At 40.5% G+C, this 17001-nt stretch overlaps 1 protein-coding gene across 1 annotated transcript in view; it reads right to left on the reverse strand.

Moving 5' to 3' along the window:
* LOC127377611 (metabotropic glutamate receptor 4-like) overlaps window positions 1–17001 on the reverse strand; it is a 169081-nt gene that overhangs the window by 15550 nt on the left and 136530 nt on the right. Inside the window, exon 7 of the mRNA XM_051425678.1 lies at window positions 3886–4086. Within this exon, the coding sequence (XP_051281638.1) occupies window positions 3886–4086 (201 nt within the window). The remainder of the gene's footprint in view (window positions 1–3885; window positions 4087–17001) is intronic.

Consider the following 17001-nt stretch of genomic DNA (forward strand, 5'->3'; position numbering starts at 1 on the left):
AATCAAACCTCAGGAAAACAGCTTTAAATGACTGTTCGAATCCAGTTACAGCCACCCTTTAATCACAACACTTTTAATGTGGCTTTACTATCAAGTTTATGTCTTGCAAGGTTACTTTGTAAAACAAAATGTCCTCAGGAAAAATACCATTAAGGACCACTGAGTTTGAACTATTTCTGTATATAACAGGCAGCAGTTTCGTTCAGCATCACTGGGATCACAATCTCAATACCATGCATCAATAGGTATCAACTTCATCTACAGTATCTGTAGTGCTTGGGTTTCCTCTTTCCTTTAGTCAGCATGGATGTCTACAGGCAATTCCCAGAATACACTGGGATCATGTGGACATTCCTGTTGTTTTCCTACAAACCTTTTAAATCCTCCATTCCTCTGTGCCCAAAGACTCTTAAAAGCAAGACAGTATTCCGGTAATGTGCAGCATTGATTTTTCTAGCCATCCCTGTTGTAACCCCAATGACTTTAGTGCTGACAAGCCTTCCAGTAATATAACACAGTGAATAAAGGAATGTATAAAGAACTGTAGTTTAATTCTGTAACAGTAACCTGCTTTAAAGCATTTCAGAGTAAAGCTCACTCCAATGCTGGGAGAATTGATCTTCACTATCCTGAAGTCCTATTAAACATGACTTCAGGATACAACTCCAAACATTTTTTTTTTCTTTTTTTCTTTTACACAAATGAGGACTGACCTGCTTACATAGTAATAAGCACACTCAGGAACAGGTAAACAATGTTTTGACTTTGAAGATGGGGCATACAATAAAACAGTGCTGAGTGCTGCAGAGTTTCCTTTCAGTGTCCATTAAGGATGAAAGCTAACTGCTGCAAACATAAGTGTCAAGTTATCCTTTATTATCCCCAACAATAAAGGTTATGTTGACTGCATTATTTAAAAAAAATCATACATACTTAATTCATATTCATGTTTCTTTGTTTTCCTACTTTGTCTTTACTATAAAACTCTCTTACATAAATCTATAAACCATGCCAAAATAAATGCCAAATCCTGACTTTTCCTTTAACAGTTTTGTACAGTTTCTCCAGTATCACTGGCTGTAGACTAACACATGCCTTCATGATAATATTTCTTCTACATAACACTCCTATTAGCAGGATTGTCTGTACTGTTCATGTACATATGGCCATTAAAAAAATACTAATTTCCCCATTTTCTGATCTGCCACTGCTATGGTAAAGATTTGCTTATAGGCACTAAAACTATTTGTGTTGACCATTGGTAGAAAACATGAAACAAACACTCACTACTTAAACTCACTTGTTGTTGATTTGTTGACACTTCCATCAACAGCAACCACCTCCCTACAAGGTTTTGTGGGTCTAAGGATGAATTGGCTCAACATTGTTGTATTGAGTCAGTTCATCCTTTTTTCCTGACAGACAGGAGTCATAATTCATACAGCCACTAGAGGTCCTTGTCAAGTAAATTGGTCATGCTAGGCCTTTTGCTATCTTTCCCCAAAAACGTAGGGTTAGGCCTTCATTAACCAGTAGGAATCGCTAGTACATGATCTCTTGCTTTCCCCCTGTAAATACTTCCAGTTTGGTTCTTTGGGGCACTCGGCTATGCGGCAGGCACTGATAACACAACTATGGTCGAGTGTTTTGCTTCATCCAGAAGTTCCTTTATTTTTCTAATGTAATTTATTGTAAATTATTCCTGTCATGTACTTGCAGTGGCATGACTGCCTCTCACACAAAGATCCAACTCTGTAATTGTCATACAAATAAATGTATCCATTACTGTATAATCATCTGTGAGGGTAGAGCAGGTTTAAGACAGTGTCAAACTGCTCTCATTACATTCTGCTTGATTGCATGAACACTCTGACCCTCTACTCATCTGACATATAATTAGCCCAAGTTGTTAACCACTAACACTGACCAAGTAAGACCCCATTCTGTGTACATTTTCATTATTTCTTCACCAGCCAGTAGGTTAAATTCATGCACATGCTGGTCCCATGACCTCCCTGTGTATGTATCTTTTCTTGTACATGTCATTTTCATTTCAAAGTTTTTAAAGTACATCTTACTTGCAGACATGGCAAGAGATATGAAATTGTTTTCCATTTTCAATTTCACTTTTACAAAGAATAGAAAAGGATTTCAAGGGTTTTTTTGTTTGTTGTTTTGCAATTTGATTATATAATCAAATTTAGAATATTGGACAAAAGAGACAAATCCCCAGCAACCTGACACACCGCAGCTAGTAATAACAGCAGGACTGTACTGAACGTTTTTAGAGATTTTAGCAGAGCTTACAGCTGTCATGGCTCTGCCCCTCTCCTGCTCCCTTTGCTCCTCCTCCTTCCGTGTGTGTGTGTGTGTGTGTGTGTGTGTGTGTGTGTGTGTGTGTGTGTGTGTGTGTGTGTGTGTGTGTGTGTGTGTGTGTGTGTGTGTGTGTGTGTGTGTGTGTGTGTGTGTCTAATTAGGGTGCGGCCTCCATTCACCTCACCTGTGCGCTGTCTCACCTGCTCTCAATCATTCATTAGTCTCAACCCTCAAAAACCCCGGTCTCCCCTTCATTCGGGGGCCAGATAAGTAGTCAGTAGACTTGGTGGTACGCCTGTGCCTCCTCTCAGTCAGTAGCTAGTTCCATGTGGTTTTCCTGTACCTGCTCTCCCCTGGGATCCTATCTCTCCAGAGTTTCAGGGATCTATCGCTCCAGAGTTTCAGGGATCTATCGCTCCAGAGTTTCAGGGATCTATCGCTCCAGAGTTTCAGGGATCTATCGCTCCAGAGTTCCAGGGATCACTCTCCTGCAGTTTGGGTTCCAGAGTCAGCTCTCCTGTGTCTCTGTGTCTTCAGTCACTCTCCCTGAGTCCATGCTGGTGGCTCTGGTCGGTTCCCCAGTGCTTCCGTGTCTTCAGTCTCCCTGCCGATTCTCCAGCCCATTCCGGCCGAGGCCACCCCTCATCCCTCCCAGTGTGTGTTAATAAAGCCCCTTAAAACCCTTCATCCCGTCTGTGTGTCCGCTCCTGGGTCCAGCCATAACACTATCCCTGACAACAGCTACAAAGCTGGAACATTTGAACTTTTTAAAAATCTTTTTTTGGACAGGAAGTGAGGTCAAACCTTCAGCTCTCTGTTACATTTTAGGTGTTCAGCTGATGCTTTTATAGGGAATTACTTATACAATGCAAGGGTCAAAGCCATGTGACCTGTGCCATGTGTTCATAAGTGTATTAAATTCCTACCTAGTTCTGTCTCCATAGATAAATGGACACTGTTTGCCAGTAATGCTAAAAAATTGGATTTAAGTGTACCTAGGACAGCCACTGAAAAACTACTGATGCCTGTTTTTTCTGGTGCTGTCTGTTAACTCTCCCCTCTCATTTTTGTACAATTTTAACTCCACTGCCAATGCACTTCAAGCAGGAGATCTTTTGCGTGGGCAATTCAATGCTGACAAGATAAGACGGGAAATCTCACAAAGCACAGTTCCTGTGTATCATCGGCTATGATAAAACATGCTGTTCTGCTGCTGATTGTCAACCCTCCTACGGATCTCAGCCTCTTATACTTGCTGAGAGTAATTTACATTCAGTAGCCTGATAATTGGAGACCACTGTATACTCACAAAGCCTCTGCATGAGCATGTTGGTGAACCCAAAAATAGGACATACATTTGCTTCAGATTTCACCACACAAATGCCTCAGAATGATAGTTATTTGAGATAGCTTTGGTACAAATAAACTGATTTCTTATATCATATACATTTTGCGGAATACTTACTGGGACTTGGTTGTTTTTGTTTTAAAATAAAGGTAGCAAAATTGGTTAGCACTAACAATTTGTGCTTTATGTGAGCCTACCTAGGTGGAATTAGGAGTACATACCTGTGAAGTTGACATTGCGGATGTATTTTAGCAGCAGTGTGCCGTTGATGGTTTCCATCTTGGAGCAGAGGCCGACTTTTCCAGGACAAAGATCTTTGTGCATGTTATGTAGGGCATGAGCCGTGGCGTACACTGCGTCAATCACAAACTGAACCTTCCCCTCTTGTTCGTAGGATGAATCTTTCCCAATCCGCTCGTGGTCTAGAAGGAAACATTAACAACACAAAAATTACACATTGAAATTTTGCCCCATTGGGACTGACTTGATGAATTTGAAAATACTGCAAACAATATGATCACTAATTTAGTTGAACATATATATGTTCCCATCTGTGTTTTACTGGCTGAGTCATTGCAATCATGACAGGCAATCAAGACTAAAATATTTGATATGACATAATATTCAGAACAAAAAAGCTGCTCTACAATCAATCAAAAATGTAAGAACAGTGATTGCTAGATGTGTAAAATCAAGCAAATGATAGCCTTTCAAGAGGCCTGATTACTCAATTGTGAACCCATCTTTTTTTGCCTTATTTAATTTATTTAGAGATTGGCATTGAATTGTGCATGTTAACAACTAATTATATGCTATTTATTCTAGACATCAATCACAGAATCTCCTCTCACAAAATCCAAAATGGTCACATGTGCAGCCTTTCTCATTATGGTCTGTCGATCACTGATTAGACCCACTCAAGATTATTCCACAAGACTCTTTTTGTGTCATATATCTTAATCTGCCTTTTGCGATGCAGCTAACAGCCTTTGTAATACTGTGTGGCCTCATGCAAAGATCTTAAGATAATTGCAATAGGCAAAGGGCCCCTTAATACAAACATACATTGGAAATGTGCTTTGATAATCGAGGGAATCTTTTCCGAGTGCTCTCTGGTCTTGTATCATCTCTTAGTGTTTATCCTCACAAAGTCACGTGCCACCTCACATCAATTAATCAAGAGCACAGAGTGTGATAGAGTGGTAGAGGAGGAGTGGAAGACACAGCAAGACAGGCCTAATCATTCTTCAATATTAATGTAATTAGTTATGACAGGTGTATATTAATCATAGCTGGGGTTGTACTAATGCTTTTAAACTGTGTTAACCGCCATGCAAGGTTTCAATTAGCAGTTTAATCATTTTTATTATCCAATGCCCTGCTAGATATCATGACCAGAAAGAGTGAGAGCAGGACATTGTTACTGCTTTAGGTAATATACGCCAACAGCATGAACAGACCAATATTAAAGAGCAAGATTGGAAAAAGTTTCAACCTTTAAAAGTAGCTTGAGTAGAAAGACACCCATTTTCAGACATGTACATTAACATACATGTACATCACATTAAATTAATCTGATCGTTATTGTAAGTCAAGATGGCGATCTTACTAGATCATACTTAGTAACCTTTCCAAATCACTTTCTACATGGCACAAAGTCTGAATTGCATACCATCAAATATAAAGTCTGCGGCTGCGCACAGGTTAAACATGCAGAGAGACAAAAAGAGATGCAGTTCTTCTTCCATCCTTTAAGATCACTCTGTATGTCAGTCATCATCTCTTATGCACAAATAAACTAATATCAGTTTAATAGACAACAGTTTATTGTGAAAAACCCAATGTTCAGTTTCTTCTCAGATCAGCAAAACTATTTTTAAAAGAGTAAAAATAGTGTGACCGGGGAAAAAGAGGTTAAAAAAACCCTCATATAACCACAGTATCAGATCTGCACTTACTCCCTATAATTTCTTTTTTATTCCAACTCAATTAATAAATCAGTATCCAGCAAAACGCTTTACATACAGCATGTTAGCTAATAGGAATGAAACAAGAATCCCATCTTAACATCCTGTCATTTAACGCTTTTGAAATGACAGAATGTATAAAGCAGGCAGAAAAAAAATCACTCTAATAACTTGATAATTAAATGGATTAATTTTCATTCTAATTATCAAAATATATCAGTGAATTCACTGTGAGAAGCAGGAGAGTGTCTCTTGCACTCAAGGACGATGGTCATTAATCAAGGCTTCAACGCCAAAATCAGTTTTAAAATCCATCAGTGGTGTAGCCTGTGAGAGAACAGAAAACATCTTCTTCCTTGCTATCATTACATTTTTTAACTCACAGCTGTTCTCTGTCTGCATGAACATTGTGGCTAAATGTGCTGTCATGTTTGAATGAAGCCGTAAGGAACAGTTGTGTGAAAGGACATATATGTTGAATGACAAAAAGCCATCACGTTGAATGCATTTATATATTTACAGCAGCACATTTTGCTTGTTAGCTTGTTAATTCGGTTTTGTTAAAAACTATAAGAACAACTAAGGTATAAATGCAAGTTATGACCAATTAATAATTATGTAACTGTCCTTATGCCTTGTCATAATTACAAACCTAAATGAAGGTAACCTTTTGTTTAATACTGACAAATGAGTTATCCGTAACCTCTACATAAGTTGAACTCCTCACAACTTGATTTTTAAAGCTCAAATAAACTGTGAGAGAATTGGCAGGACAAGAACAGAACAAACACTCACAATATCACACTAAAGTTCAATCACAGATTTTAGTGCTGGTGCAACTGCGATGAGGAGGGTTCCGTAAATATAGACACTCCATGTGGACTGCATAACCTTTTATCTGCAACCCATTTGAACAGTTTTTCCTTCATTCTAATGTGTTGATTTCCTTTCTCAATGAATGCAACAGGAGTACAAGCTAGATTCTTGCAATGTGACAGAGAAGTCTTTTGAGCGACATGTAGCCACGTTTTAAAAGCATGTGAATTACAGAGCATTGCAAATGTATCCGCCTTGGAAATTACATATTTTGTAAGCAGAGACAGGAAAGACAAGTGATGAAGCTGAAATTGCAGATTTGACACTTCTTTATTCTTTGTGACAATGTCTTAAAGGGAAACTGACAATTTCATATAAGATATTTTTGGGGCCTTTTTTTATGCCTTTATTTAATAGCTCAGGTGGAGATAGTCAGGAAAGGGGGGAAGGGAAGGGTTAAAAAGGCCAGTGTCATGGTGAGTGCGTGGCTTTCCACTAGAGGTGTTGAAATGAATCAAATAATCGATGCATCGCGATGCAGACAAGGACGATGCTGCATCGATGCAGTGGCCGACCATAAACGATTATCACGCAATGATGTAGCTCGTTAATTTTTCGGCCGCGGCATAAACATTCAAATGAAAAACAACATTCTCCCGTTTCATCTAGACCTATGATAGACTCTAGTCTCATCCGGGTCTCATTTACCTGACGTCATTTGTCGAAATTCTTTCGTTCATATCGAATTTTGTGTTGTGTATAGCCCCTTTCACACTGCCCAAAAAACCTATGTAAAGTCGTTAACACCCGACATTAATCGGCTTCACGTCCGATCGGCATTGATGTGAACATCACACCCGCCATGACGCCATCGGTAACTGCTGTTCCCTCACCAGCTGTACTAAAGATACCTCTCGCGTGTAGCTAGCTAGCTAGAGCTAGAGTGAAGGGGCTTTTATTTTGGAATTGGACCTGAAGCATGTATCGAACCAGGGCCGCGGCGGTGAGAGCCCCGAATCCTAACCACTACACCACCAGTGCTGGAGGATGTTTGTATATTATATTAGTGATAGTGAGATGGTAAGGAGTGTGAATCTGACACCATTAAAGTCGGTATTGGTGAAAGATGACAACAGGCATGGCATGGCACTGTTATATGGACTATGTGTGAAAAGTGTGTATGATGTGGCTCTTTGCAGTAACACAGTAAAATATTTGGCTCTTAGTCTCTGACTGGTTGTTATGTTTTGCACATTCAGGAAGTGCCATGTGCTCAGTGCTGTAGTTTTATGTATCCAATGTATTTAGAATTAAAACACTGCAGAATGTTTAAAAAGCTATGAAAAAGCTATGAAAAGTGTGTGTGTGTGTGTGTGTGTGTGTGTGTGTGTGTGTGTGTGTGTGTGTGTGTGTGTGTGTGTGCTGTCTGCTGTGTTCAGACTCTTAAATAAAAAAGATTGTTTATATCTTACTACTTGTATTTTTGGATGAAAACAACCATATGAAGTAATATAGAAAACTGTATTATATTGAACTATACAGTATCCTTAATGCATTCCGTCAAGTCAAATATCCTATATGGCTTTAATAGAAAAATGTATTTGACGCATCGTGATGCACCGAGGAATCGAATCGAATCGCTGACATGATAATCGTAATCGAATCGGGAGATCAGTGACAATTCACAACTCTACTTTCCACACACTATATGCTGCCCCATCAGGTCTGGAAGAATTGCATCTCCAGTACTTAGGGTAATGTAGAAAAACAAGTACTGTTGTGTTTTCAGAATTTTGGCATCAACTTAGTATCAGTTTTTGTGACATCCCTATTAGAATATGGGCAGTATACTGTATGCAAATGAGCAATGTTCACTTTCACATAACATAAACATTGTTAATTTGTATACACAACCCACATTGTAATGATACAGAGCTGAAAATAAGCAAAATTTCTGTTTAGAGCTTATTAATGTCAAGATGCCCTAGTCTTTATGTATTAATGTTCCTACCACAGTGGCCCAGGTTTGATTCCAACCTGCAGCCATTTGCTGCATGTCATCTCCCCCTACTTTTCTTTAAATAGTCTTTTTTAAGAGCTTATTAAAGGCAAACCACAAGACTGACACCCTGTAGTAGAGGATCATTTGCATCAGCTCAGTAGATGGTCTATATCCGTCTGTTCCCTTGTGCTTTGAAGGTTGATGCTTTTTTAGAATAATGAAATCCACTGATTTTGAACTCTACCCAGCTTGAGGGGAAATAAATGTTTGGAAATTGGGTAATTTGTATTACAGCACCTCATTTCATCTGTACCATCAAAGAATGTCTTGAAAGAGTAAGAGTCTGAATAATAGCTCATGTCAATAACACATAATGTGGAAAAAGTGACTTTAATCAATTTGGTGTGCTAATGAGTATGCTCTGGTGAAAATTGGCCCCACTGTGCGTTTTCGTAATTACTGAAGAGTTGTTATTGCTCTGACATTTTGTAATAATCCTACATGAATATATAACTTAAATGATCTGCTTACCTGTCATCAAGGGGATAGTATTTAAGTTATTTGCACCATTTCTTTCAATTAAGGTTAACTTCCATGTTACTGAACAAACACTTGGCCTTTTTCACTGTCTCATTCACAAGCTTGTGGCAAGACAAGATAATGTAAACAGTGCATCATGATCAGATAACAAAAGAACGACATAAAGCAGTTGATAAACTGGAATCATGTTTTGTTTAAATGCCTTGCGAGATGTCTGTGGCAGCCATTTTTTATCTCACCAGAGATGCTTTATTTTAACAAGCGTTAGTTTTAAATAGATGAATAGTGTTTGTTTGTCTTGTTGTTATTATCTATATGCTCCCACAGTATTTGCTTACTCAGAAGAGGCAATTTAACATCGGTGACAAGGCTCTGAATGTTTAAGGAGCTTGAATATTGCAAGCTATTCTATAAATGTGTGATACTGGCAAAGTGAGTCATGGATATGTGGTCTGTCTCTTTTTGTGGCTGTCACAGCCGCTCTCATTGTAATGTTTCTCTCTCTCTTTGAACCACTCTTTCTTTCTCTTTCTTTTACACATGACTATACAAAGACAATTGCCTCATTAATGGCAAGATGTGTCAGAGGTTTGCCTTGCCAGCTAACAACCAAATGTTTTTATGTTTGGCTTTCCTCTAATGCTCCAGCTTCACTTTCCAAAGACATGCAAGGTCAGACAGACCAATGGTTCCTGACCTTTTTCGGCTATGGACGTGTTAAAATGAATCAATATGTGCTTGAGATCTCTTCTCGTAGGTTCTGACCTAATAAAGCACTGGATTTGAAGGATTTTTATGGGCATGAAGAGTATCTAGTATTTCAAATGAGAAAGAGAAATATGATTCTGTGAAACAGAAATGTTGTTTTTCCTTTCTTATCCTTTTAATCATTGTGTCACCTCTTAGATTACAGTTTGGGAACCACTAAGGTAGACTGCATAATGTAATTTGTTTAAGTCTGTATATATGGGGCTTTTCCAAAAACTTTACCACTTCCATCTTTCTCACTAGCCTACCACCAAGTATAGTCACTGTGGTGATGAAGGTGTAAAGAAGGGAAGAAGAGAAAAATGATGCATTCGCTGGTTCTGACACATTCTTTGTGACAGGTGTATTGTTGTAAAACACTGAGCGAACCCAAGAAATCTAATCTTTCTTTTTACGTTTTCTTATTTAAAATTATTAAATCAGGTAAGGGAGAACAATGTGGGAAAACCCATATCAGACAGAATTATTATTTCTAACACATATTTTATATTTTTATGGCACACCCAATAATTTGTTTTTTTAACTACATTTTCAACAGGTGTCTGATTTGTTTCCATTATCTGAGTAGAAATACAACTGCAAATCTTTTTGATCTAACAGTTCCTGTGGATTAATACATCTTTAATAAGATAGCATCTTTGATGTTTTGTCTTATCACACATCATCCTCCCAGAAAATCTGACGAAATACCAGAACCCATCCATGTTTAAACATACTGTATGTTTAAGAGTTTGTCCTCTCAAACATGGCTTCACTGGCTGGTAGATGGAGAAAAAGGTGGATGTTAAGATGTGCTGCAGGAAGGTTTGTCAGTAGTGCAAAACAAGCATTGATGTGAATGAAGATGAAACCGTTCTACTGTATCATTTTATCAGTGCTCTAGGAGTTTCGATCAAGGCAAAACCTTCAGATTCTGAAAGAACACAATGATCCAGAAAGCTCCAGGTCACACTGTATGCTCTTGCTTGTTGTATTCCTTTGAATCGAGGCAAATTGTTTCTTTTTTGCCTTGCTTTCATTCAAGGAAGAGAGGCGGAAAAATTTAATTTCATTACTTGTGCACACTGTGATTTCTTTCTTAGTGAAATTATAGGCTATTTTTCCAACTAATGTGCTTAGAGCAGACTAGATAGTTTTTTTTGGTAGGCCATAGTTCATTTTGACATAGTGGGTCATTGGGGGGGAGATCGACAAACCATATAACGTAGTCAAACTCTTACTAAAGCAAGTTAGGAGAAGAGCGAAAATCTTTCCCCTCCATAAAAGCCTTCAGTACCGCTCTATGCTCTTCTTTCAATTAAGAAATATTTTCGAGTTCTGATATACCTGATACTAACAACTTAACTAACTAACCTCGTTAGCAGCTGCCTTTGTTGTTTTTGAGTGAACGGTCATTTCTCACAACTCGTCACACACAATTGGCATTAAACCACACCCGTTGCTCATGCCGTAGCCGGCAGTAGTACTACTCTGACTGGTCTGAACCACTGTGGTTTGGACACAAGTGCAAAGCTTGACACCTCGCAAAATGCATTTTCGCATGATTTTATGATCTTGTGAGTTCAGCTGCCTTGTAGATACAGTTGACACACTGTTCAGAGTAATGTACCATACTGTGTTCCCAATTAGCGAAGCTGTCACCCTATCTTTAAGGCAGAGCCGAGCCACCCTACAGTTGAATCTCATTTTGGCCACTTATATCCACAATCTCATTCTTTCGCACACTACCCAAAGTTCATTACTCATAGTGAATAAGATCCCGAGACACTGAAGCCTTTCAAGTCCACAAAACACATGTAGACTGTATGGTCAAACTCCCATGAACCCCCAAGCTATGTGCTGGTCCACTGTTTGACAGCAAGGACAGAATCCACATTGCTCCTCCTGAATCTGCAGTTCAACAATTGACCAGACCCTCCTTTCCGGCACCCTGAAATAAACTTTTCCAGGGAGGCTGAGCAGTGTGATACCAGGATTATTGGAGCACACCCTCTGGTCCCCCTTTCTGAAAATGGAAAACATCCCCCCCGCCTGCCCCTCCACAGGTGCTGTCCCCAACCTCCATGTGACAATGAAGAGCTGTGTCAATCATGTCCACAGTTTTCACCATATCAGGGCAAATCTCGTCCACACCTGGCACCTTGCTGCCAAGGAGCTTACCTCAGCAACCTCTGCCAGGAATGTGTATGAGGCTTCCCCTATTCTTCAGACTCCTCTACAGATGTCATGTTGGTCGGATTCAGAAGCCTCTCAAAGATCTCTTTTTCCCCAGTCCAGGTGAGTAGATCTGCTGACTGAACACAGCCTGAGCCAAGCTGGGCTTTCTCTTCCTGAGTTGTCAAATGGTTTGCCAGAACTCCTTTTGCATGGCCTCCCCAAGCTCTTTTTATGCCCTGGTTTACTTCAGCAACTGCCAAAGCCGAAGCCCTTCTGACCCCCCCGTGCCTGTCTGGTTACTTCAGAAGTCCAACCAAGCCCGAAAACCCTCCTGCTCCAGCTTGACAGCTTCCCTCATCCACTCACCTGCGGTCCACCAGCAGGTTCTTAGTTTGCTGCCAATGACCTTCTGACCACAGCTACTATCAGTCACCTACCTTTTGTAGGATGGGTTCTGGAAAATCGTGATGGACATTTTTGCTAATTCCATAGACCAAAGGGTTAATCTAGAGTATAATTAACAGAGGTATTCAGTAATGAAAGTAAGTTTATTATGATTATAATTAATAAGTATTCATTTAAGTTAAAGTTATCAACTCTGGGTGATGTCCAACTTTGGTCACATGTATTTTTTTGGCCCGAAAGTTTCTAAAATAATAGTTCAAATCTTCTAATGGGGCATTAGCAAGGTATTTGAAAAATGTTGGTTGACAACCATTACAAACCCCTCCCATTTTCTTACTCTAATTAAAAAGATTGGGCACCATCACCCAAGGGACAAAAATAGACTGCAGTGCTTGACAGTGCTTGTCATCATAGCTTCCAAAGACATGGTTGTTCAGATGAAGTGAACTCATTGTTGCAGCTGCAAGCTATGGATAGCAAATTAATTTTTCTTGCTCTAACTGCCTTTAAACAAGAATTAATTATAGCAAATGTCTAGCTAAGAAATTGAGGATTCCACTTCATTTCTGTCATACACAGTAATTATTGTAATCCAATGCAGGTCAATCAATTTCTGACCAGTGAAGAAAGAAAGAATCTCTTTGTTGTTGTCCAGCTTATCTTTTGAGCATTGACATTTGCGTTGCATCTCAAGAGAATCAAATAGTTTTTGAACATTGCCTAGTTGCACAATGTGTGCTTGATGTTTTCAGTGAGCAATTGATGCAGACAATAAAATAGATCTTTATTGTCATTATGCTCAGAACAATGAAAGTTAAGCAGCAAGTTGAGTTTTGCTCTTGCCTGGTAGCCTTGATGACTCATGTCTGCAGGGATGCAGAGCAGCAGAGTGACTCAAACCAGTGTGCTTCACTCAAACTGTGAACCTCAACGTGTGCTTATTATACGTCAACAAGAAGCATCACACCTGCAGAGGCTGTCATCTTTGCCAACAGCCAAGTAAGACAGAAAACTTTAATTATAGGAAATGCTGCATGAAATGGCTGGACTGCTGGCAAATCTCTCTGCTCTGCATTCTGTCATCTGATATGTTAATGTAGGATGCAAACATTTTAATGATGCTTTTTCTCAAATTAGCGATAGATGAGTAAAGCACTGAACAATCTGCTGTCATGCTTTCTATCAGTAGCATTTTCAACAAGGCAGATTTGAGGACTGAAGTTTGTCTGCTTACCCCAGAAGAAATTATGATTGACGTGTCAACCCTGCTCATTACTGACCAACTGTGATGAGAAAGGAGAATCTCATGCCAAAATGCTGTGAAACTTCTATTCTATTATTACCAATTTGTTTCCTTTTTCAGAAGTCCTCGGTTGTATGAGACAATTCTAGCTCTGCAAAACAAGATCATGTTTTATGGTTCAGTAGTGTAAAATAGTGTGATGTACAGTGTGTGTGAATGCCGTTAAATCTGTGCATCCCTAGACTTCTCCACATGCTCTAAAGAGAATTGAACAAATGTTGTACTGTATCGTCATTTTGGGGGATGGAGTTTGTGGGGGCATTGAATTGTATTGATTTATAATGACAGTAGTTTCTATTATTGCTAAATCTGCATCAGTTTTAGCTGGGTGTACCTAATAAACTGGCAATTGGGTGTATTTAACACATATGCTGCACTCTGGGAACAGCCACACCAAGCAGGTGTGACCTGTAGGTTGGGGGTGATGGTGTAGATCTGAAGCTACAAAGACAATCTTGGCCTCCGGGGCAGCGGATACAAGAACACTGGGGGGAAAAGAGCAGCAGGATGTGAATTATATATCTGCACTCGCTGTTGTTTTCCTTGTCTAAGTCAGATACACTTAGTCCTGGACAATGACCTGTTATTACCCTGCTGTTATGGTACAGAAATCAGTTGCGAGGGACTTGTATTGTGCGATTAAAATCTTTGATATCACACAAATAGAATAATTATATGCCTATCTAATCATGTTCGTACTTTAAAAATATCATTTTGCAGTCGCTGGTGGTTGATTAGAGTCTTCCACGGTTCCACAGACTTTTCATAGAGGAATTGACTCTTTCCAACTATTAAGTGTGTTATATAAAAAAAAAGAAAAATTGAAATATGTGTGTGGGACAGGTAATGATTGTGCTTACAAAAGGAACAATGGGTGCTAATACTTAGTACTAGTACTAGTACTACGCTCTGAGTGAAATTATTGTACCTCTTGCCTGGAAAATTTACTGTGCCCGAGAGGCTACTCAGGAACAAGAGGGCCTGCAGCAATTTAGCTCAAGAGCATCCAGCATGACAGCTGTTAAATACAGAAATCATTTAAGATTACGTATTCTCCTGAAACCTGCAACTTTAGATTATTGGAACCATCTCTCTCTTTTGCTAAGGGACACACTGTTGCTAAAGGAGGTGACAATTAAATCTCTGCTTAATTGTTTAGCTTTGCCTGTTCATCTATTGTACCAATTTAGTATGTCTCCTATAGTATTTGGTGACATTATGAAGTTGTAGTGACCTATATCTTCTATACCATCTTAAATGGTCACAACTATGGTTCAACAACAAGTTAACAGTATTTTCATCCATATTTTCAACTGAAAGTCCGCAGAACTAAGTAATTACAGGTGGGTGACCGAAGCTATTGGTTGGCAAGACAACTAGATTTTTAATGTACACACACACAGCCATCCAGGTGAGTAGGAATGTATGAATGTGTAATTTTTAATCATTTTCTAATCTTTGGTATGATGTCTTCTTCACCTCCTAACCTGACAACAATATGAGATTTTCCTGGTGCAAAAACCGTCTCAGAAAAGAATACTGTATCACACAATTATTATTATTATTATTATTATTATTATTATTATTATTAGTTACAATGACCTATAAAGGAACCATCACCTTATCGCGGTGGAGAGGTTTGGGTGCTTCTATGAACCTGAGAGCTGTGTTGTTGGGAGCAACATGCTCCTGGTAGGGTCTCCCAAAGGCAAAGTGGTCTCAGGTGAGGGGCCAGACTAAGAATGGTTCACAGACCACTATGGAAAAGCATGGAAGATGCAAAGAGTCCTGGCCAGGAGGAAGTCCGGGGCCCCCGTCTGGAGCCAGGCCTGGAAGTGGGGCCCGAAAGAGAGCGCCTGGTGGCTGGGCTTGCCACGGAGCCCGGCCAGGCACAGCCCAGAGGAGTGACGTGGCCACATCTTCATCCTGCGGGCCCACCACTCATGGGTGAAACCATTGGGGTCGGGTGCGATGCCAAATGGGTGGCAGTAAAGGCAGGGGGCCTAGACAGACCAGACCCGGGCAGCAAAAGCTGGCTTTGGGGACGTGGAATGTCACTTTGTTGGGGGGGAAGGAGCCGGAACTGTGCTGCTTTGTGGATTTGGAGGGGGCATATGACCGGGTTCCCCAGGATATCCTGTGGGAAGTGCTGCGGGAGTATGGGGTAAGGGGGCCACTTCTCAGGGCCATCCAAGCCCTGTATTTCCAAGGCGAGAGTTGTGTCCGGATTCTTTGTCGTAAGTCGGACTCGTTTCCAGTGGGTGTTGGCCTCCGCCAGGGCTGCGCTTTGTCACCAATCCTGTTTGTGACTTTCATGGACAGGATATCGAGGCGTAGTCATGGGGGGGAGGGGTTGCAGTTTGGTGGGCTGAGGATTGCATCGTTGCTTTTTGCGAATGATGTGGTCCTGATGGCATCATTGGCCTGTGACCTTCAGCACTCACTGGATCGGTTTGCAGCTGAGTGTGCTGAGAGCGGCTGGGATGAGGATCAGCACCCCTAAATCGGAGGCCATGGTTCTCAGCAGGAAACCGGTGGATTGTCTACTCCAGGTAGGAAGTGAGTCCTTACCCCAAGTGAAGGAGTTCAGGGTTTTGTTCACGAGTGAGGGTAGAATGGAGCAGGAGATTGGCCGGAGAATTGGGGCAGCAGGTGCGGTATTGCGGTCCCTGAATGAAAAGGGAGTTGAGCCGGAAGGCCAAACTAGCGATCTACCGGTCGATCTTTGTTCCTACCCTCACCTATGGTCATGAGAGATGGGTCGTGACCGAAAGAACGAGATCCCGGGTACAAGCGACCGAAATGGGTTTCCTCAGGAGGGTGGCCGGCGTCTCCCTTAGGGATAGGGTGAGAAGCTTGGACATCCGCGAGGGACTCGGAGTAGAGCCGCTTCTCCTTTGCGTCGAAAGGAGCCAGCTTAGATGGTTCGGGCATCTGATGAGGATGCCTCCAGGGCGCGTTCCTGGCACGTCCAGCTGGGAGGAGGCCACGGGGCAGACCGAGGACCAGGTGGAGAGATTATATCTCAATACTGGCCTGGGAATGCCTCGGGATCCCCCAGTCAGAGTTGGCCGAAGTGGCCAGGGAAAGGGAAGTTTGGGGTCCTCTGCTGAACTTGCTACCCCCGCGACCCGACCCCGGATAAGTGGATGAAGATGAATGAATGAATAAAGGAATGATAAGTGTTTTTTTTTGGTTGAACAAATACTCTTAACTTCACATACTTCACAAAATATTATGTCCTGTATATTTTACACTAAGGTAGAATTCAATATAATATAATTTTTAAATATTTTTTACAGTAGAAGTCAATACTGTAGATAAGAAATTTACACTGTATGATAACGATGTTCCAACATACAGATGGATATATGAGGAA

Source organism: Dicentrarchus labrax, unplaced genomic scaffold (genome assembly GCF_905237075.1).
Source record: "Dicentrarchus labrax unplaced genomic scaffold, dlabrax2021, whole genome shotgun sequence".
NCBI classification, from domain to species: domain Eukaryota; kingdom Metazoa; phylum Chordata; class Actinopteri; family Moronidae; genus Dicentrarchus; species Dicentrarchus labrax.